Raw genomic sequence first — 23,515 nt, 5'->3', positions numbered from 1 at the left:
TATGTAGCTCATTATGAAAGTTTTGACATATGCAAAAATCTCAAAATGTAAGAATCAAGACATGTAAAATCCTCAAGGATAGAAACAAATGAAGCCCCCTCAGCAACACGGATAAGCAGAACAAGCTGAAACTTGCGTGGGTGACTGTGCAAGTCTGACATTGTTGACTGTGTTTCCTGGAAGGGAAATAATGGGTCATCACACAGTTTGTCTCAAAACTTTTAAAGTGTTGGACATACATGCTTTGTCTTGAATATCACAGTCATCAAATATTATGTATTTAATAGATTCATGGTCATAAAATTGTTGTATCAATTATAATCATGTATATTTTGTTCATCACTAAATAATTCAAATATTATATATTCTGTATGTTAGAGCTAGGTTTTAGAACTATGACAAATATATCTATTTAGATAGATATCTTTATCCTAACTTGCTTTTTTTGAACATAGTAAGTTATTATTCATGAAAAAAATGACCAGTCAAATATTTAAAATCCCAGCTTTGAAATCATAGCTGCAATAGAAGGGAATGTGCTAGAGATATTCCATGTATTTAATTAAATATTTTCCTATACTGTTGAATTAGGTTCTAAGCAATAAAACTGTTATGAAAGATATAACATATTTAATTTTTTTACTTTGTACCTATCGTAAAGCATTTTGTGATTATCATTTAAAATGACGTTTGTTCTTTAAAATAAATGTTTTAAAATATTTATTTCAAAATTATAGCATTTCAAGAATTCCTTACAAAAATATTAAAAGTATATGTTAAAAATTCTAAATTTAGTAAATTCTATTTCAAAAATATCCTCTCTATGCAAAAAGATATATGGTAGACTTTTACTATATAGTGGACTTAACCTGTCTATTTAACATAATTTGGTATTCTCAGATGTGATTTTTGAACTCCTTTCAAAATGTATTTAACACCAGACAGAGTTTCCCTTCCCAAGGCCTATAAGGCAAGTATGATCTTCTTTCTAACTACTTCTCCGGCCTCATCTTATGCTTTGTTTTCTTTGGCATTGCTAAAGCACATGCCTTTGGGAATGTCTGTTGACATCTGAATACTTGGATAAAACAAAGGCACAAAGAAAATCTTTACTGACTTAAAAAAAAAAAAAAAAACATCGATTAGTGGGAAAAGCAACAGGGAGCCTGCTCCTCTGTTTAATCTCATATATGTCAAATAAACCTCATAGATGTTTTTGTAGTTTTCTGTGTCTGTATCTGTTTCTCTTTGAATTCCTGTCTCTGTCTCTTGTTTGCTTTCTCTGGAGTAATCTAGTCTTAAGGATCTGAAAAGATACATAAAACACAACATCAGGACTCTACTGATGACTCAGATCTGATTATGGTTATTTTTTTCTGTTCATTTTTTAAACTGTGTGTTGTTGCACAATTAGAATACCACGTGGGACGTCATTTGTCATGCAGAGTGCATTTGTTCTACCAACTCTTAGTACCCAGGCAGATGCTGAGATGCTGTGCTCTGTTAACGTTCATTGTTATGGATTCTTGGTATCATTTAATGAGAAGTCCTGGGGAGCGCTTAGTGCCATTGCACTGGCAGTAGAAATATGTGTTTTATTTTACTTTTGGGGAATTAAAATATCCTCACAGGAAAGCGTAAGGGAAAACGCATTCAGAAGCACACATTTTTCTTTTTCTTTTTTAGGTTTGAAGCAGTATGTAAGTTCTTTTTCGTTGTCCTTTTATTCCTAACAACAACCTAGCTTAACATGTATTATTAATCCTTTCTTATTAAGAAAAATCAGACTATTACAGTGGTACAAGTGCTTTGGTTATGTAAATTGCTTTTGTATGGTTTGAGTCAAATTATAACTTTGCCCATCACCTGAACAGTGTGCATTGCACCCATAAGGTGTGAATTTACCCCTCCCTTCCTGCCTTCCCAGCACACTCTACTATGCCACAAATTCTCTGTGGACATAAACCCACTTAGCTGTTGGGTTTTAGGTAAGACATTTATTTTGGAATGATAGGCAGGCTTCAGATTAGTTAGAGCCTTTTGGGCAACATGAAAAGAAGAACTTGTCAATTTGGTTGTTTGTATTGTTCCTGGAATTTAGCACAATAGCTAGCACATCATAAGCACTCAGTACTATAATATTTTCCCTAAAAGCAACTGCATTTGTTGGCAACATGATTAAATTTGGAAAAGGGAGAAAAATGTAGATGATAAAATAAGTTAGAGGGTATTGTGGTTGCCTAGGCTTGTGATGGGGAGGGGTGGTGGAAGAAATGGAAAAATGTACCTAAGTGTAAGCTTTTCAAGGGAGCTAAATCAACAGGACTTGGTGATGAATTACAGTTAGAGGAAGGCCTCAGGATGACTCAAGCATTCTGGCCTGTACAACTGAATAAATAAGTATAAGTTCTTCGTGTAGAGAATAGTGGGAAAGTGCCAGGTTTAAAAGAAAAAAGAAAACCTCGTTGCCTCTTAGTTCGACCATCTGGGACTATGCCTTCCAACGCCATAGTCACTTACTGCTTTGGGGTATGTAAACTTGTTTAAATTTTTTAAAGTTAAGTGAAATTAAAAATTCAGTGTCTGAGTCACTCTGGTTACATTTCAAGTACTAAATAACTGCGTGTGGCGAGTCACTGTCATAGTAGATCACACAGATACGGAACGTCTCCAACTTCACAGAGAATTCAATCGGACAGGACTGATCTAAAATACAGAGCAGTGGCAGCTATGATTTTAAAAAAGAAGAGCTGTCATAACACGAACACCTCCTGTCTTCTGGCCCATTAGAATTTAATGTGGAAAATGAAAAGACTGACATCAGACTTCCTACTTGAACCTTGTGGACGAGATAGAAGTTTGGTCCTTGTTTTGTTTTGTGTTTTCTCCAGGTTAGTAATGTCAAGAAATATGTTCTATGCTGAGGTTTCTAGTGGAAGAGAGACTGTATTATGTTTCTAACAGAGTGTTCCGGTAGCACTCTAATTTAAAGCCTGGGCTCTGTTTTGGACTGAATTATGCCTTTTTGCCTCCAAGTCATGTGTTGGACCCCTAACCCTAGTACTACAGAATGTGACTGTATTTGGAGATAGGACCTTTAAAGAGGTGATTATGTTTAAAAGAGTCCTTTCGGGTGGGCCCAAATCCAATCTGGCAGATGCCCATACGTAAAAGGAAATTTGGACGCACAGAGATCCACAGGGCGATGGGGAGGAGAATGTATGCAGAAGAATTACAACATGAGGCAGTCAGCAGGTGGTCATCTGTAAGCCAAGCAGCAAGGCCTCAGAGCAAACCAAACCTGGTAACACCTTGATCTTGAACTTGTAGCCTCCAGAACTCTTTCAAAATAAATTTCTGCTATTTAAGCCACCAATTTAGTCTGTGATATTTCATGATGGTAGTTTTAGCAAAAATATACAGGCTTAAAAGCCAAAACGCCTGGGCTTCCTGCCAGCTCTGCGACTCACTAGGTGGGTGACTGTGCGTGAATTGCTTAACGTCTCTGCCCCTCAAATTCCTCCTGTGTATAGTAAGGATGATCTTAATTGTGCCGACTTCAGCGGGCTGTTATGAATAACGAATGAGTGGATACTTGGAAAGTGCTCAGAATAGGACCTGACATAGAATAAGCACTACATAAATATTTGTTAAATAAAAAATAAATAAAAATTCTGTTATGTCCGTTGACCTCCCAGCAATTGGTATAAACACGACTGTCTATGTAGTTCATGCTTGAGGAAAATAGCTCATATTTGAGGTAACTCTTTTGAGCAAGATGAAAGTTACATTCACATGAGTCCCTCAGCCGGGAGACTTCAAATCAATGTTTTTCTCTTATTCAAGGATATTTTCTTAGGAGAAACTGACATGCCAAGAATGAAAATAAAAACGATAATAAGATTTGCATTCACAAGACCTGTGTGCAAGTTTTGATTCTACCATTTACTAGCCATGTAGCATTGAATAAGTCCCTTCACTTCTTAGTCATATTCTTTCATGTCTAGACTAGAACAATATGTTCCAATGGAACTTTCCATGATGATGAAAACGTTCTGTACTGCACTGCCTGTGTGGCTCCTGAGCATTTGAATGTGCCCAGTATGAGTGAATTTTTTATTTTGCTTTGTGCAGCCATGAAACAATGATCTCTGAGAATTATTGCAAAAGTTAAATGAAGAGATACATTCTATTCATGATTAACCCTGATTGTCAAAAGAGAGAGAGAAGAATTGTGATACAGAACATCCAGTGGAGACTCCTGAGTTCCATCTACTTATGAAATGTAACTGGGCAACATCCTCCCTGTAGGCCCAGGGATAGTAATTTGAAGGGATAATATCTAGAAATGTTGCAGTTTCTGAAGGTGTGGGCAGAAACTGTAATAACTTTTTAAAAAGGTGAAGGGAGACATCATTTTCATGGCTAGAATGAAAAAGCATGTAATGAATGTATGGAGATTTAGGAGAAATCTTCATACCGCTGCTTTAAACATAAGTAGAGCACCAATTTTAAAATCTTAAAAAATACTGTGTTTCCTTCATAACTTTAACTACCGAAGGTAAGCAAGATGTTATTTGGGAATAAATAAACACCAGTTGAACTTTATCAGGAATACCAAATAGGCTTTTAGTCTTAAACATACTTATTGTTTGTCATTTTTTTTTTCTAATGTAGTTGCTTAAAATTAAATGATGGAATCTGGCTGTTTTTCAGATATGGATTCTGTGATTACAACTAAATCCGGTAATGACTGTTTCCAATTCTTAGTCCCTGCGTAGAACGTGAAGCTTTTTGAGTGTACAGTGTAATACACAGTTATTTTTAACCTTAAGTGAAAATCAGAGTGAATGGCCACTCAGAATACCCATTTGTTTTTCAGTGAAATAGTGGCTTATAGATATAACATTAACTACATTGTCATTTATAAAAATGAATTTTTAAAAAGATAGGCCTGTGATTTATGAATACAGTTTTTAATCCATTTATGGGCTAAAGCACAGGCATTTTGAATTGTGGCCTGAAAATACCATGCAACTTGACATCCAGTTGAACTTTGCTTGGTTTTATGGTGTCACCCAACCACTTGATGCAATTGAAGCCACCCACTAGTCATTTATGTAGTCTATTCTTCACTGACAATTTAGTATTTAACTTTTTCCCTAGTGGATAAATTTTTTATGACTTCTTTTAAGTTTGATTTAAGCTCTAATTTTGCCTAATGAATAAAAGCGGTTTGGTTGTTAAACTTTCCACCCGTGAACACCATGTGTAGTTTTACTGTGTGATAACTGCCCAAAGGCTCTATTTAAATTGTGTAGCTATTTTTATTCGACAAAATTGTATTATAGAGCTCATTGTGGGAAAATGATTTTATTTACTTAAATTGTAACAATCTCAAATAACATTTTATATCTTTATTATTGAGCTATATCCTTTGGTATATAAATTTTTATCAGGCTATTTGGTCTTACTACATTTTCATAAATGAATTAACTATTATTCTCAGGTACTCTTTATTACAATAATTACTTTCCATAATTTCAGGAATTTGTGAGTTTATGTACCCAGGTTTTTAAAGTAGTATTATCCTGGGTTCACACTTCTAATAAAAGAAGTGTTTACATGTAGTGCTTTGATGTCAGAACTAAAGAAAGATTTCTTAAGTGTGCCCCCGAGGCAAGTTGAACATCTCTATAGTCATTTTTCTTATGAAGAAGTCAGAAAAGTATTTGTAAGATGGGGTGGGAGGAATAAAGGCCATGAAAGAGACTGTATTTCAGAGGTTTCCCTCCATTCCCTTCTCATCATCACCATACCTGCTTTTACCCCTGGCAGAGAGCAACCTTTGTGATGGAATCTCTGAATAGTTTATGTATTAGTCAGGGTACCCCAGAGAAACCATAAAAATATACACATATATATCATTATAAGTCATGTATGATTTATTGTAAGGAATGGGCTCACATGATTATGGAAGCTGACAAATCTCGAGATCTGTAAGGAGGGTCGGCAAGCTGGAGACCCAGTAAACGAGTGGTGCAGTGTCCAAAGGCCAGTAGGCTTAGAACCATGAAGAGCCAATGTTTCAGTATGAGTCCAAAGGCAGGAAAAAGCCAAAGTCTCAGTTTGAGGGCAAGAGAATTCTCATTTACTTAGAGAAGGAGCAGACTGTTCCATTCAGAATTCCATCTGATTGAATGAGGCCTATCTCAGTCAGGGAAGGCAACCTGCTTAACTCAGTTCACCAATGTGAATGTTAATCTTATTTAAAAAACACTCTCAAAGAAACATCATATATATGTATGTATACATATATACATTTTATATATTTAAAATGTTATATACATTTATATACTTTTATATATATTTTATATATTTATCTTATTTAAAAAACACTCAAAGAAACATCATATATATGTATGTATACATGTATACATTTTAAATATTTACATATATAAATATATACATATACACATTTACGTATATATAAATATATGCATAGATACACTTATGTTTATATACATATATACACATTTATGTATAGTGTGTGTGCATATACATATATATACACATTTATGTATAGTGTGTGTGTGTGCATGCACACTTTTTTTTTTCTTGAGACAGAGTCTCAAGATGTAACCCTGGGTAGAGTGCCCTGGCATCATAGCTGACAACAACCTCAAACTCTTGGGCTCAAGTGATTCTCTTGTCTCAGCCTCCCAAGTAGCTGGGACTATAGCATCTGCCATAATGCATGGCTTTTTTTTTTTTTGCAGTTTTCATTGTTGTTTGATCTGGCCCGGGTTGGGTATGTGGTTGGCATCCTACCCACTGAGCTACAGTCGCCATCCCAAAATGTTTGACCAAATAGCTGGGCACCCTGTAGGTCAGCCAAGTTGATGTATAAAATTAACCATTACAGTATGAAATTCCATATGAAGATAAACTTTTCAAATCTTTTTATTGGGGGGTGGATTTTGGCCGTGGCTGGGTTTGAACCCGCCACCTCTGGCATGTGGGACCTGCGCCCTACCCTTCTGAGCCACAGGCGCCGCCCTAATTTTCAAATCTTTGTCCCTGAGGAAGCCTTGTCTGATTCAGGATTACAGACCTCCATCACACAGGTTAGAGGGTTCAATGTCTCATTTCTCCATTGTAACTAGGGCAGAGCTCAATATACCACTGTATGCTTAGTCTATATTCTGACTTTCTCCCAAATTTTAGAAAAATCTCAAAACAGTCTTTAATCAGGCTTTTCATTTATTCAGCCAATGAGCTCATACTGAACATGGGTAGGAGATTGTGGGAGGACAAGATGCTGGGTACACTGGCTCTCCCACTGCCAGGCTCAGAGCACATTTGCCTCATGGAGCAATCTTCCCTTGAATACATCATCAGGGGGCTTTACAACTGTCTTTTAAATAAAACCTTTAAACAGAAGCTAAAATTTCCCCTATTGTTACTATTTTCCATTTTCATGGTCTTAAACCTTTTATTTATTTTAGCCATGGAAACTTTTTTTTTTTTTCTTAGACAGAATTGTACCCAGAATTCCAATACAAATAGAAGTGATGCTTTGGGAGCTGGTGGGTGGACAGAGGAAGAGAAAGAATGCAAGGCTTGTTCATTTACTTGCCTCCTTTGTCCAGCACCCTGCCCAGTCCCTATGGTCACAACAGCCACAAGGGTATCAGGAAGAGTTTAAAAACTGCTTGTCCATTTGATCTTTTAGCCAATGTTTTATACATTATAATGGAAAAAAGTATTGCAGGTTTGGTTGTTTTTCTTCTAGCTTCTCTCCTACTCATATTTTTTAACTCTCTTCATTCTTCATAGAGTCAGTTTTTAAAAATCTTATGTTCTCTTTATATTCTTCAGTGGTTTGTTTCAAACACGTTATATGATGAATAGGGGGTTCCCCTACATGATGCGGGGTTCAGAAGATCATAATGACTTCCAGGAACTTGCAATTGTACTGCAAAGAAAAACCATGTGTTTTTGAAATATTTAACCAAAGTAAGACAAAACAAAATGTACTTCCAGAGATCTGTATGAATATTTCATTAAGATCAAGAATGTCATACTTTGCAGTTGGAATGCCAAGATCTATGGTGTGTTAGATATTTCTGAATTAGATCCTAGCTATTATCTGTCTCTGTTGGAGATTTATTTTATCTGATTTGCCTTTTTTTTTAGGTAGCAAAGGGAAATGGGACAGATGGCAGTATGTGACAAAAAGTATTTAATGTCTTAAGAGGCCTAACCTTATTAATATTTCAATATTCAATCTTCCTAATTTCTTGTGCCTACCTTTGGACTCTTGGAGAATTGAGAGGAGTTGGAGACAGGTTAAAAGATTTGTTTTAAAGACAGATTATAGTGAGAATAAAGCAGTGAATTTATTCACTTACGCGGCACACTTAAATTATGTTGATTTTCAAAAGGAGTTTAAAAAAAGGATATACTTACTGTTCTTTGAACTTCTTTTGCAAATATTCTAATTAATAATCTTTAAGAATTTTTGTGTCACACCTAAGATCTTCTCATGGCACACTGGTTGAAAATCACTGGTTTAGCAGGAAGGTAGGTTTTGTAGGAAGAATTATTTCATTGTTGCAAAGCAGTGATTGAAAGAGCTTTTGAAAATAGAAGCTACTGGTAATGTGAGTAAAATAAGAATCTTTATAAATGGGGAAAGAGAAACTGTAAAAAATGCATTTATGCAGGTAATCTGCCTTTCCATTCCTAGTAAAGACATATGACTATTCAAAAGTAACATTAATATCAGATTGCAGTTTATATCAAAGAGGCATCATGCAGAGATTGAAGCACAGGGCCCTGTTATCAGTGGATCTTATAATGTTGGACACTATTATGCACTTGAGTATGTTTTAGGAATATCATTTACCATGGACTGCACTCCTACTAGGCATTGCCAATCAAACCAAAAGATTCAGAAGTAAAAGAATCCTAAATCATAATTTATCCTTTGTTCAGCTTTAATTTTTACAATTCATGAAAGTTTGCAAGTTTAGTTCTGTAAATTTATAGCACAGGTTCCAAATTCCAATCAATTGATATATATTCATTAAGTATACTCTGTTTTTATTTTTCTATTATTTGTCTTGGTGTTTCTTTCTTTTAAAATGGAGAAATATATGAGGTGAGGAAAAAGTGGATGTGGAGATTATATATGGTATTCTAGGGACTCTGAAACTAGCAAGCAGTTTTACCTTGTCTCTCTGTGAAACAAGAGGTTTCAGATTGTTTTCTGAACTTCATTCCAGCAGTAACAATCTGTGAGTCTATAGTTGTTCTTTTCTTTAAAGTCACCCCCCAAAATATGAATTCTGATAGCCTATATCTTGGATATTCTTATGTGTATTTTAAGAATGAAAAGGAATGCTAATAATTACAGTGGAATACACGCAAGCAGTCCCTGGATTATGAACAAGATAGGTGTTTAGGTTTGTGCTTAAGTTGAAATTTGTATGTAAGTTGGAATAAGTGCATCTTAAATCTGTTACCTATAATAGCCTCCATTTGTAAGTGCAAGTCATGTGTCAGTCAGATGTGTGTAACTTGGGGACTGCCTGCAACAGGTGTAAATTGGCATATGTTTTTGTGCATTTCTAACATACGTTGATACAATGACCAATAATGAGAAAAATAAGTTGTATGACACACGCACACGCGCACACACACACACACACACAAAGGCTTTTTTGGTCCATAAGCATAAGGAATTCTACTACAAGTTATGTTTATGTTCTATATACAAAGAGTTTTTGTCTAGCAGTTAGAACTAGCCGCTAATCATTCCCTTTACATGATATGTACGTGTGTGTGTGTGTGTGTGTGTGTGTGTGTATAAACCATTGGTGGAGAAGCAAGAGTGTCAGAGGGGCCCATTCAAGGAGGACATTGCAGAGGATCCAGACCATCTTACAAACCCTTGCATATGAAAGTACCTATGGTGATAAACAATGCTGCAGTGTGAAATCTTCGGGAAATGCACAGAGGAAAGTTTCAGTGCAGATCTTTAGGGTTGTGAAATGTATCCATGCCTCCTGCATCCAGGAACTACTTTTCTTTTGCTCTAGTAGAGATGGAACCTGTGAAGATGGGGTACAGAGTGACGGTGTGACTAGAGCTGCCCATTGTGAACGGGTTATAGAGTTGGTCCTATTATGTGGTGTAGGAATAATGCACTGTTAGATTGTAGTGATACATTTGGAACTGGGCTCAAGCAGATCCAGAAGGTGTGAGCATATATCAGAAAGAGGTGTTCGAGAGTCTCCTATCACCTGCCTTATGGCCCTGATGTTTCTCTCCAACCTCACACCTCATGGGAGTTCCATGAGTAACTCATGGAGGAGGAAAGTAATCAAACTGATATAAAGATGGGTTAGCCTTATTTGGCGGGTGGACTTTTAAAGTCAGTAGCAAAGGAAATCTACCCATTGGGCAGATCAACAAATGGTTTGCTTGATTATGTTTCATTTGGAGAGAGAGATGACTTTAGGTACAGATATGCATTGAACATTGGAAGAGTTAATGACTTCAAAGACTAGAAAATTGGATATATATATATATATATGTGGTGTGACCAAGAGATATGTGGATGGTCCTAAAGCATTAAACACAAAGTGGTTTTGTGCTTCAAAATTATGTCTATCAGATAATAAATACTACAGAGTAGCTCTTACTCTGGATATTAGCCAGCCTGCTTTCTCGGCTCCTCAGAGTTTGTGCAATAGGCCCATGAAGACATGGCCCTGATGATGGAGAAAGGAACTATTTATGGGCCCAAGGATATGGACTTCCTTTCCACGACTGATATAGCTTGTCCCTGCTAACTGTCAAATGCATCAGAGACAGACTGACAAGGAGCCACTAATGTGGTGCCTTCTCCCATGGTGCCACAGAGATCCAACGGCTGTTTAGCAACATGGTGCTTTCACATCGAAGGAAGCAATAATTTGTCCTACAAGGGTAAAATGCAGTCTGAATATGTGTGTTCCTTTCCTCTCACAGTGCCAGTGCTGGCACCTACACCTGGCAGCTTACAGAACACACAATCCACTGGTCCAGTGGTCTCCATCGTGTTGCTTCTCCTAATAGACATTTGTTGCTATATCCAAGAAGGTGCAACAATGATCTTATAATCACCACATGCTCCAAAAAAGCCAAAGACCTAATAATATGAATCATGAAAGGCTCAGCTAAGGAACCACCATGGGGTAAAAAAATCTTAGAATTGGGATGCTGACCTCGAGGATGAAGCATATATGCTAAACTAGTAGGTGATATATTATAGAATGCTATCTATGTTCATCATAGCTAGAATTCACGGTTGTGGCAATAAGGGTGAGCCCTTCTCATAATCAATAGTAATGACCCCCTTACGGTATTTGCACTTCCCTTCCTTACAATGTTATACTTTGTCAGTTAGAATTCTGGTTCTTATGGGGGCCTCAGACGGTAGGGGGAGCCGTGGTCTGTCAGGTGACCCAATTAGAATTCCACTGACCTGTTTCCAGTGATCTGCTTACTGTGTGTTCCTCATGGAAGTAGGGCACGAGAGATGGCAAGAGATCCCCACACTCTGCTGCAGTGCAGGGACCGAGATAGGGCTGCTGCTACAAAATCTGAGCAAGAAAACTATGTCTGGAACTTAGAAGTGCGAATTAAAATATACTTATGAATAAATAATCCTAACCTTCCTGATTAGAAAGTTTACTAATTCGGGCACACCAAATTGTCTTCTCTCCTTATCTATTTTAAGGAAATTAATATGCCTATTCTTTCATTAAAAAAAAATTATAGTGATTCTCATTTTGTTTAACAGCTGCTTTATTATTCTGCTAAAGTTTATTACACCTTTATCTTGTAGTCTCTTACATTTGAATGTCTCTCAATGTGCAAAGATGATTCATCAGTTTTTTGTCCTTTTTGGAATGTATGCCTGTGTAGTATCACCTCTTAAACAGGTTCGTCATATTCCTTGATGTATTTATGGCAAATGGGAAGCATGGACTTCTATACCAATTCTCACTCCACACAAAATACTAAATTTTATGACTAATTGCCAAATTTCTCTTAGGCAAGGAGCAGTACACCCAACCCCTGCCCAGTATCCCACTGTGTAGTCAGGGGTTTCTCTACCACCCTTACTCCCTTCCCTATCCATCCCCCTTTTAATTCTTCTTTCCGATAAAGATTTAGAGAGAACATAAATTGTAAGCCAGTGGTACATCCATTAGTATTAAACAGCAGTACTTAGCTAATATTTTTATTATTGTTGTGTAAGAAAATCCTGATATGTAGATATTCACTTGACTGATTGCACTGGTTATCTAACTCGGAGTTGACCTAATTGCCCCATTTCTCCTAGACCCGGGTAGCTCAAGTTTCGGAAATTGTTTACTTCAGTGGTTGTTGGGGGTTTCCCCACCAAATCTGAATATTCTACTATTTGAATATAAACAGAGAATTAGACTCCCCAATTCTTCAGCTGACCCCCCTTTTTCCCCTTTGGTCATGAACTCTTTTTGCTCTCATTGTCTACTACTTAATTATGTTTTCTCCCAGGAATGTTGTGTCATGAAGTTAATTTTTGGGAAAAATTAATAAGATTAATATTTGCAAAAATTGTAAGGACATCAGATATAGCAATATCACAGCACCTTCCTATTAAAGCAAAACAAAGGCAGCTACAAACATTTGAAAGCAAGTCACATTTTTGCACACCATTCATTATTCCTGCATTTAAGAGAATGCTAAAGATTCTACAGCTTCTGAATTTATTAGCTTGGTATTTAGCATGTTTCATGGCCAAAATAGCAAAGAAGGTTCATTATTACTGGTTAAATTAGCCTCGTGAAAATGTTGTTGGTAAAAGGTTACAGAAATGAATAGAAGATCTAACCAAGCTGCATGTCGGACCATTTATCACTATAATTTTAAAAAGGCATTCTGCTGATTTAAATTAACTTGGCTAAAGGGTAGAGATTTAAATGAAAGTTAATAATTCAAACTTGAATGGGATGATTAGCTCTAACTTTTGATAGAAAGGGGACAGCACATATGCATTCAGTATGTACTTAAATTGTCCTCTTGGGACAAGAAACCAAGACCAATAAAATCATATCTGGCAATATCCTTTATTTAGTATTTAGACTTTAGTTTTCTTTTTTTTTTTTTAATTTCAGCTATAATAGATGTAAATTGGGTTAACTGAATAGCTCTTGTTTCCACCAGACCAAGTTAGACAGCCCTTCTCACATTTTTTGATTTTGGATAGTTAGTTAAAACCTAGAACTTAGCCATTCTTTTTTCCTGGGATGTTAGTATTTAATTTTTAACTGAATGTCCTGTCTGTATATTAAGGATAAATCTGCTCCCTTTGTGAAAATTGTATTCGGAAATTTAACCTTTTATTTATTTATTTAGGCCATGGACATAATGGTTTATGGTTGCGTGGTATACTTTCTTCATTTTAAGCTAATAACTTCACAAAGCTTTCCCGAGAAGGATGATGAAACAATTTTTTTTTTATTAATTTGACAACCGTGATTAAGGGTTGTCTATGGATTAAGATTAAAAATAGTTTCTTTTCTTTTCTCTTCTTAACAGAAACCAGGAGCTAAAAGAACTTGGTGAACTTGCTCCGCACTGGGACAATCTACGAAAAAATGTCCTGACTCACTGTGATCAAATGGTGAATATGTACCAAGATATTCTGACAGAGCTTAGCAAGGAAGCAGGTGGGAAAAACAATTTTACTCTCAGACTCAATTGCATTTCATGTATGTGACTTGCAGACAGTTATAAACATTGTTGTGGAGATAGGAGTGTCAGGGTATAAAAAAGATTAAAAATCCTTGTATTTCTCATTCTAATATCTCAAATCAAGGGAAGAAATTCCTATCACATGGTATTATTGTAAGAATAATTGGCATACATCTTTAATAAAATTGAGATTCTGGGAGAAAAAGCAGCTCCTAAATCCAGGATATGTTTTTCTTTCAGAAATTCTCATAACTTATTTGTCAAATATAACTTTTAACACACACACACATTTATTTATTTACTTGCTAATAATGTTCAATCTTTTTTCCATGTAGGGTCCTCTTTCAAATCAAGTAGCAGCAAAGGAGAGAAAACGTTAGAATTTGTTCCAGTAAATCTCCATCTGCAAAGAATGCACGTACACAGCCCTCACTTGAAAGGTATCATTATATATTATACTTTAATAAATGGCAAGTTATGTTGCAGTGGGTACTTCTTTAGAAAGCCTGAGTATTGGCAGAATTTACAAGTTTAACAGTTGTATAAAGATGAAGATGAAACGATTGAAGCTGGTATTAACCCTAAATATTAAAAAGGAGTCTCTGATATTTTTGTTGCTTTGTAAAGGTGGTACCTGGATTGAGTTAGAAATGAAAATGATGAATGTTAGCTCCCATTCCTGATGGCTAACAGTTAACAACCGAGCTACAGAAAAAATTAAGGGAAAAAAGCTTGTGTATATTTTACCTATCTTGAGAAACCACAGCACAAGGTGGACAAATGTGTTGTTTTTTGACTTACTGGGTGACTGTGAATGGAAGTACCCTCTTCCTTCCAGGAATGATGTAGTAAGATTATTAGGCAGAAGGTGGTGGAGTACTTTGATGCACTCAGTTGGAAGAAACACTTGTTGAGGAAAAATGGATAGGTTTTTGTAAACATCTGAACAGGGTCTTTATGACCAATGTAGTGTCATATTTATTCCATTCTACACAATCCCTTGCCATTTCCCAACAAAATATGCTTTTAAATACTCTTGTCAGTTCCCCTCTCTTTAACTTACTGCTACAGCAATTTTCTGTGCATAACTTATATGACTGTATGACCTGGTTTGCCATTAAAATCCCCAATTGTTCCTGTTGTCTCAGGATCATGGTTAATAAGTGCCACCAACTCCCTTCCCAAAAGTTTTCCCAGTTTGAATGACAAATACTGTGATCATTCTCCTAGGACCTTTTCCCAAGGGAGCCAGAGTTATTGTAGAGCATCAAATCTTTTGTGATAAATGCATTAACATGAATATAAACATACACACACAGAGAGACCTCTAAGACTCATTCTGACACTCTGTTTTGTAACTTGTGACAACAAGGTAGGTACAGGGTTAGATCCAACAATCCTACTTCTGGGTGTTTATTTACAATCACTAAAATCAGGATTGGATTTTGCAAAGGTGTCTGCGCTTCCACACTCATTGCAGCATTATTCCCAGTGTCCTAAACCTGGAAGCAACCTGATTGTCCATTGGTGGATGGAAGGATGAAGAAACTGTGCTATGTACAAAGAATGGAATATTATTCACCCTTATAAAGAAGAAAATCCTGCTATTTGAGACAACTTGAAAGAACCTACAGGGCAAAATAAGCCAGACACAGAAGGATATGTATGACAGGACACTGCTTAGATGAGGAGTCTGTAATAGTCAAACCCATGGAAGTAGTGGTCTAATGGTGGTTTCTAGAGGCTTTGGGGAGGAGGAAAAATGGAAGTGTTAGATAGTGTACAAAGTTTCAATTGAGCAGAATGACTAAGTCCTAAACGTCTACTGTACAACATAGTGCCTACAGTTAATAAGACCGTATTGCATAATAAAAAATTGATAACAGGGTAGGTCTTTTATTGTGTGCTTATCACACATACATAAATAATAATAATACATAAACAGGGTGAGAAAAAGACTTTTGGAGCTAATGGATAGATTTATGGCATATTGTGCTAATGATTTAGAAAGATATGTCTTTATGTCTTTATCTCCAGAATCAAGTTGGGTATATATATATATACACACACATATATACACTCCAGTTGTGTGTGTATATACATATATATATACACACATGCACACACTCATATATATGTGTAACTTTTTGTATGTTAATTGTACCTCAATAAAGCAGTTTTTAAAAAGTTAAAATGAAATCTCTATTCTGATTTAAAATTGTCTGAAATTTTATAAACATAAAATACCGATCATATATACACAACTAGCTGATGTGCAAGTTTAAGTGTGCTTACAGTGATTTGATGTATAATTTTAGTGTATTTGGTAACTCTTATCAAATATCTGAAATTTTAATTAGGTCCTATTAAGCACAAATTATGCCAAATGGAAGAACTGGGAAACAAAAAAAGAGCTGGATTAGGAACTGCTAGGGTCTGAATGGGTTTCTCAGAGTTGATGTGTTAGAAACTAAATATACAGTGCAATGGTACTGGGAGGTGTGGCCTGATGGGAAGCATTCAGGTAATGAGAGTTCTACCCTTATGAATGGATTATCCCCGTTATAAAAAAGGCTTTGAGGAGTGAGTTTGCCCTCTTGTTCCTCTGCCATGTGAGGACACAAGGTTCCTCCTTTCTTGCCCTTCCACCTTCTGCCATATGAGGACACAGCAAGGCCCCTCATCTTATACTGATAAGTGTGTATTTTTGAGGCTAACCTTTTAATTAGAGCTCTACCACTTTTTTTTTTTGGCCGGGACTGGGTTTGAACCTGCGACCTCTGGCATATGGAGCCAGCATTCTACCCTTTTGAGCCACAGGTACCACCCAGCTCTACCACTTTTTATATATGACTTAAGTCTGTTATTTAATCTTTCTAAGTAATTCCTGATTAAATTAGAGTATGTAAAACACCTAAAATGATACAGTAATGGTAGTTTTAGTATACATGTGGCATCTGCCACCACTGGAACAAAATGGATCTTTTACTTTTGTCAGAGTTGATAAAATTGGAGAAAAGTGGTTAAGAGTCTGCTAAGAGACAGTTAAGTCTTGAGCTAAGGAAATAGCCAGGTGCATAGGAAGAGTGATTTGGGGAGGCCTTCCGAAGAAATCATCACATACAAGTCTCTCATGGCTAATGGAACAGGGCAATGAGGGAAAAAATTATTTGTATTATAGCCATGAATTATCAAACCAGTGACATCAAACCGAACCGATTGGGGCCAAATTGATATAAATTTGTATTTTACTATGCATTGAAATATTTGGTGGTGAAACTTGAAATACTTCACTAAACAAAGAGAAACTGCTCTCTATGTAATTTACTTCATACTTCTTTCTTGAAAATGAAAGAATTATCTACATTATGCTGTTTTCACTATATGAAACATAGACTAGAATAAGCTATGCCAATTTTTATACTCTGACAAGAAAGAAACTGGAAACTAAAAAAAGATCTTTAGAAAAGCAAATAAAAGGAATTTCTTTTATTTGTTTTTTGTTTTCTCTTATTGGGTTGGTTTGGGATATGTATCGGTTTCCTAGGGCTTCCATAACTAAACACTACAAATTAGATTGCTTAAGTCATCAAAATTATTGTCTCTGAGTTCTGGAGGCTAGAAGAGTGACATCCACATGTCCCAGGGTCATGCTCCCTCTGAAACCGCCAGGGGAGTCTTTTGTTGCTCCCTGCTGGTTTCTGGCAGTCCTTGGCTTTCCTTGGCTTGCTGATGCTTCACACCCTCACACAATGGATATTCTCCTGTGTGCCTGATGTTATCTTTCCTCTGTGTGTGTTTGTTTTTGTTCCAAATACCCCCCTTTAAGGTCAAAATAACTTGCTTATTTCTCTAAAGACCTCATTTCTAAATAAAGCCACATTTTGAGGTAACTTTTGGGGTTGGGGGAGCATAAATAACCCACAACAGGCTATAGAAAGAAATCTCTTATTTGTATTAACAAATATTAAGCAATATAGAGAAAAGAAAGATTTTAATATTACAAATCTAGTTGACAAACCCATAAACTAGAGAATTTTTGATAAAGCAGTTAGAAGAAAATATGGGAAAGGACTAAATGTCTTAGTAGTCACATTAATGGGGAGGGCACTGAACTATATGGCATACTGACTTTTTTTTTTACAAAGCTAATCATGTATAATATATTCATATTTGATATACAAGGTGGACATAAAGTTTGGTGCAATATAAAATAGTTTAACATAGGAAATTGCACACAAACTTTATGGACACCATATATGTGACATCATGATATATCATGTGTATGTATATACATATAAAATATACATAGCATGTTAAATTATCAAGCTTATGTTTTAAAAGTATTTGTATAATAAGTTTAAAGGTTATTATTTGAAACTGGAGTTCAGATAAATTCGGTCTATACAAATGATGTCAACAGCTATTGAACAGCAATTTCAGATTGAAAATATCACTGAAACTTGGGGGCCATAACACTTCAACTATGGCCAAGTTATTTGACCTCTCTTAGTTTCAATTTTTGTATTTGAAAAATATAAAGGTTAAGAGTTGTGATAGGTGGTAGCGAACTAATTTTTTTCCTTGCTTATATAAATTATGTTTAACAGATTTTGAATTACAGTTAAATTTAATTAAGATTTATGGTTATAGATTTGAATGTTTAGCTGGATTACAGAGAACATTTTGCAAGGTAATGATGCAGATAAGATTGGCCAAACCTTGGTATTTCACTGGTGAATTATTTAGATAGAATACTTTTTTCTTTCATCTTTACTATTAGTCAATTGTGTCTACTCATGTGTGATTAATAAGCTTGCTATATTTGGAGAGGAAGCTTTGAAAACAATAGCAGGCAGATTCACCAAATACAAAGCTAATATCTAGCTCTTGAAACAAATAACTGAGCAGAACTAATGTTGTCATGTCTCATATTGACAGATGAAATGACCTTCAGTTAACTTCGGGGACCCTCAGACTCATTAAGTTAATTTTCACCCTTATTCATTACTTAAATATAACCGATAGAATATTCACCACAATAGAGCTTTTAAATAGCAGTGAAAACAATAGTAAGAACAAACCCCCAAAATAAGTTTTATTCTGATATACTTCAATAAATTTTGTTTTCATAGAACATATTTTGTGAATATTATACAATTTAAACTATTATACTATTATAATATTCCATGGCTTAATTATTTTATGTGTTGGTATACTATAGCAAAGTATTATACTTTGTTTTAAAATTTCATGAATTCAAACAAAGCAATGGCTTTTTCATAGACCAGATATTGTTTATGAACCTGTCATAATTTATAAAGCTAAAACTCTTCATTATGTAACTCTGCATAATCAATGTGTTGCTAGCTTTAAATAGGAATGCTTTGCAAATATTAGCTATATGGCCGTGGTTCTACTTTGTGAGCCTAGTCCCCTTAGATACAGCTGCTTGAATGATCACAGTACCTGAAACATAGCACCTGCTTCAGAGAAACAGGGAGGAGGTTAGACACTTGACCATGCTGAATCTACTGAGTTTCACTTGTGGATTCAGTTTGGGGACTCTTGGACAATCCCTGCTTATGAATGTAACTGTAATTGTGTGCTGTGGAATACATCTTTAGCATGGGGAAGGAAAATCAGACACATAGCAAAGCATAAAAAAGAGAGGAAAGACAGAGACAGGCACTGACAGCTCTTCAGTTACTGCATTGAGCCCACAAGGGAGTGGCCTCCCCTTACTTTGCAAGCACACTCTCTATTGGGATTTTCCTTTGTTTGTTTTTCAAGTATCTCAAGTAGGGATTTATCAAGTTGCTATGAAAAGAACCTTGACCAATGCTTGTTAAAAATAAAAACAGAATTATTCTATGTAATAAAGCTGAAGTTGGAGTTAGGCGCTGCATTGGCCAGAGTTTACCAGTAACTGTGGATGAGTGGGGAGCCTCTGGCCCTGCCTCTTCTCATCTCCACACTGAGGGGAGGAGCCACCAAGAGAAAGGATTAGAGTTTCCTGATTTCAGTATCTCAAGAGTCTGGCTTATCACCTCATCAATGAAACAAAATTACCTTTAGTCATGTTTATTGATGATGCCAAATGGGGTAGACTATTTTGAAATGGATTTCCCTTAATAATTTCTATAGCCTTGTGATTTCTGTCAAAGGCATTCTGCACACCCTTTTAAAACTAGGGATGATGCTTAAATTGTTCCTTGACGGGAGATTAGTGTGTAAAAGTTTTTGTCATTAGCACTATTTTATAGTTGTAGGAATGTTAAAGAAATCTGGAGTTATTATCTCATTTCTATTATTAAGTGGCTTTTAGAAGGCTGCAAGGCAGCCCCATTATTAGATTTCAGACCAACCCAGTCTCTTTGGCTTGATGAAACTCAACAACTTGGATTCTACTTTCCTATTACATTGGATACTCTTCCATCTTCACAAAGCCAAAGACAATTGTGGAGACAGTATAAAATGTCAAAGGAAAAAGACACATTATTTTTTTATTTTTTTATTTTTTTGAGACAGAGCCTCAAGCTGTCCCCCTGGATAGAATGCTATGACATCACAGCTTACAGCAACCTCCAACTCCTGGGCTCAAGTGATTCTCTTGCCTCCGCCTCCCTACTAGCTGGGATTACAGGTGCCTGCCATAATGCCTGGCTATTTTTTGGTTGTAGCCGTCATTGTTGTTTGGTGGGCCTGGGCTGGATTCGAACCCCCCAGCTCAGGTGTTCATGGCTTACACCTTAGCTGCTTGAACCACAGGCACTGAGCCCACATATTTTTTTAAAGAAAAAAACTTTAATTTTTTGGCATACATTTTCTGTAAAAAATTCCCATCTGTATTTTTATAATTGTCTCTCAATACCAGAAATCTGAAGGCTTTTGTTATAGATAGCTAATGGCTATTTAAATCATGACGATACATCATTAATGGAACAGAGTAAAATGAAGAGATTTTTTAAAAATAATAACACATATACTGATCAGATTATTACTATATATGTATATATATATTATTTTTTTGGCAGTTTTTGGCCGGGGCTGGGTTTGAACCTGCCACCTCTGGCATATGGGGCTGGCATCCAACTTCTTTGAACCACAGGTGCCACCCTCTTACCTTATATTTTAATTTTGTTTTCTTATTGATTTTTTTTGTATACTTGTTCTCTTTGGGAGGGAAAGAATCAATTCCAATAAATTCTAAATTTAAAGAATACAAGTGCCCCAGCTAAGAATGAACATGGTATTTTACGTATATACCATTCTTCATCTAATAAAGAAATCTGGGGGGAAAATTTGTAATGTACATAGCTCAATCTGCTGTTTTTGTAGTAATTTCAAGTGAAATTCAAGGCTGAAGGGCCAAAGGAGTCAAACATAGCAGTTCCAACACTGAGATATTGGAGACGGATACTTATAAAATGACAAATGTAAAATATTATGAAGACTCCCTAAGATAATATATTTGTAATTTTCATTGAAAGTATTGGTATTATAAAATATTGAGCAATCAGTTTCAGGTATGACAGAAACTACCTCAACTGAGACTAAGGATTGTACAGGTGTACACAATGCATTCTAAGTTCAGACCATGTGATAAATGGAACATACCCATAGCTGGAGAGAAAAGCTGTTTCTTCTGGCTTAAATACATGTCACTTCTGAAATTAACATTCAGTAGATACTTTCCAATTTTCTCCTTCAGAGTCACTCATTAGTATCAGAATTTCAAAACTTTAGAGCAACTTTTTGAAGATCTAACATGTATAAGGGTACTTAAAGGAGAGCTCCTTGGATTTCTACAAATGGTACACATAAAGATTCAAGTTTTTGAAGAATGTTTCTGGTCACAATAGGTAGAATCAGAGAACAATAGAGGGAAAGGGAAAAGAGAAACCTTGTTCATTTTTCCAATGACATAATCCTACTTAATTGTCTCTGTAGAGAAGACCTGTTGATATTAATGGAATATCATGGTTAGATTACTAGCTATACAAGCTTGTCAATTTGAAATTTATTCTATGAAATTCAATTTGTTCTAAGTCGTAAAATTTATTCTATGAATTCCTCTAGAATTTCATACCTTCATTTATTATATTTTTAACTTACTTTAATTATATTATTTATAGTGATAATAAGTGATCAATACAATTGTAAAAATGATAATTGAATGAAAATAAATGAACTAGAAAGGATAGAGGTAGATAAATAAATCCAGAATTTATCATTAATAGAACAGAGTAAAATGAAGAGATTTTAAAAAATAATAACACATATCATACTGATCAGATTGTTACCATATATATGTATACAGAGTGTGTATGGACTAGTTAGTATAGTCATGAATGTTTTCCAGTTCTCGCCAGTGAAAGGGATGTAAAGCAGTGACAACCCAGTAGCCACGAGTATATAATCAGTCATCAGTGCTTGATTTCTAAATAGTATTCCCTAATAAAAAGATCAGCATTCTTTGGAAACCTGATTTATTACAGCATTGGAGCAATGGAAATACAATATGAATCTGGAGTAACTTGTGGCTCTAGAAAGTAAGAATTGCTAAAAAATTAAAATAAAAAAATAAAAATAGAAGAGGCGTATTTGAAGGGCACGGAAGCCCATGTGTAGGGGCTCCCAATAGATGACAACTTCAACAACATAAATATAGTATTGGATCATAAACCAGAGAATACAAAATGTCCATGCGTCCATATTAACAGTACTAGGTAACTGAATAGTAAATGAGTGGAAGAGAAGAGTCACCTATTCCTTTCAGAAGCATTCTAATTAACCAGTGGAAGAAGAATAAGAGGAAGGATCTCCACTCAAGTATAGTAACAGTTGCCCTAGGCAAGATTCATCAATTAAGGATAAAATTAGCAAGTGAAAGTTTAAGCAGAAACAGAATATGCACAATCTCAAAGTGTGCCCCCCTAAAAGAAAAATTTAGTAATTTTACAGAGAAGAATCAACTGTAGGAAGCGGCAGATATCCCAGTGCATCAAGGTTAACCTCAAAATCACACATGAACATTTTCTCTGAACATGTTCTCGCCGCTCTGAGAAACACGCTGCCTCCACAGGGTTCTGCTCTGCATCTCAGAACCTCAGTCTCATCACAAAATCAGTAAGACAAACCCAAACTGAGGAGCATTCTATAAAATGATCGATACTATTGAAAATGTGAAGGTCGTGGATGACAGTGAACGACTGGGGAATTATCACAGATTGGAGGACCTTGAGAGGATGGCCGTTAAATGAAAGGTGGGATCCTAGAAGAGAAAGTGGGTGCTAGTGGGAGAACCTGTCTGAATACATTCTTCATTTGATAACACAGTACAATTACAATAGTAATTTTTTAGTTTTGATAATTATTCTGTGGTTATAGAAGATATTAACATAGGGGAATCCAGGTGAGGGTATAAAGGAACTCTCCTATTTTGTCAGCTTTTCTGGAAGTCTAAAATTACCTGAAAAATAAAAATTTCAAATAATATTCAATTAATAGTAAAGACTTCCTGAAAAGACCTTATATGTGTATATACTGATACATCCTCTGTATAAATACACACACACGTACACATATGTATGTATCATCTGGCAATTAAGTTCATGAACTCATCCTAGGAAACACTGCTACACGTCTCATTGCTGTATGTCACTATGGTCACCTTTGAAATATACCCCTTGGGAAGCTAGGTACTGATGCCATC

General features: G+C 35.7%; 1 protein-coding gene across 1 annotated transcript in view; it reads left to right on the top strand.

Moving 5' to 3' along the window:
* The window catches only part of INPP4B (inositol polyphosphate-4-phosphatase type II B), a 394,326-nt gene that overhangs the window by 214,096 nt on the left and 156,715 nt on the right, over nucleotides 1-23,515 (top strand). The window contains exons 11-12 of the mRNA XM_023513461.1: nucleotides 13,642-13,772; nucleotides 14,133-14,237. Of these exons, the coding sequence (XP_023369229.1) occupies nucleotides 13,642-13,772; nucleotides 14,133-14,237 (236 nt within the window). The remainder of the gene's footprint in view (nucleotides 1-13,641; nucleotides 13,773-14,132; nucleotides 14,238-23,515) is intronic.

This window comes from Otolemur garnettii, unplaced genomic scaffold (genome assembly GCF_000181295.1).
Source record: "Otolemur garnettii isolate 467f Iridium unplaced genomic scaffold, OtoGar3 scaffold00041, whole genome shotgun sequence".
Taxonomy (NCBI): domain Eukaryota; kingdom Metazoa; phylum Chordata; class Mammalia; order Primates; family Galagidae; genus Otolemur; species Otolemur garnettii.
Note: the sequence above shows the minus strand (reverse complement) of the source record. Positions and strands in the feature narration are given on the sequence as shown.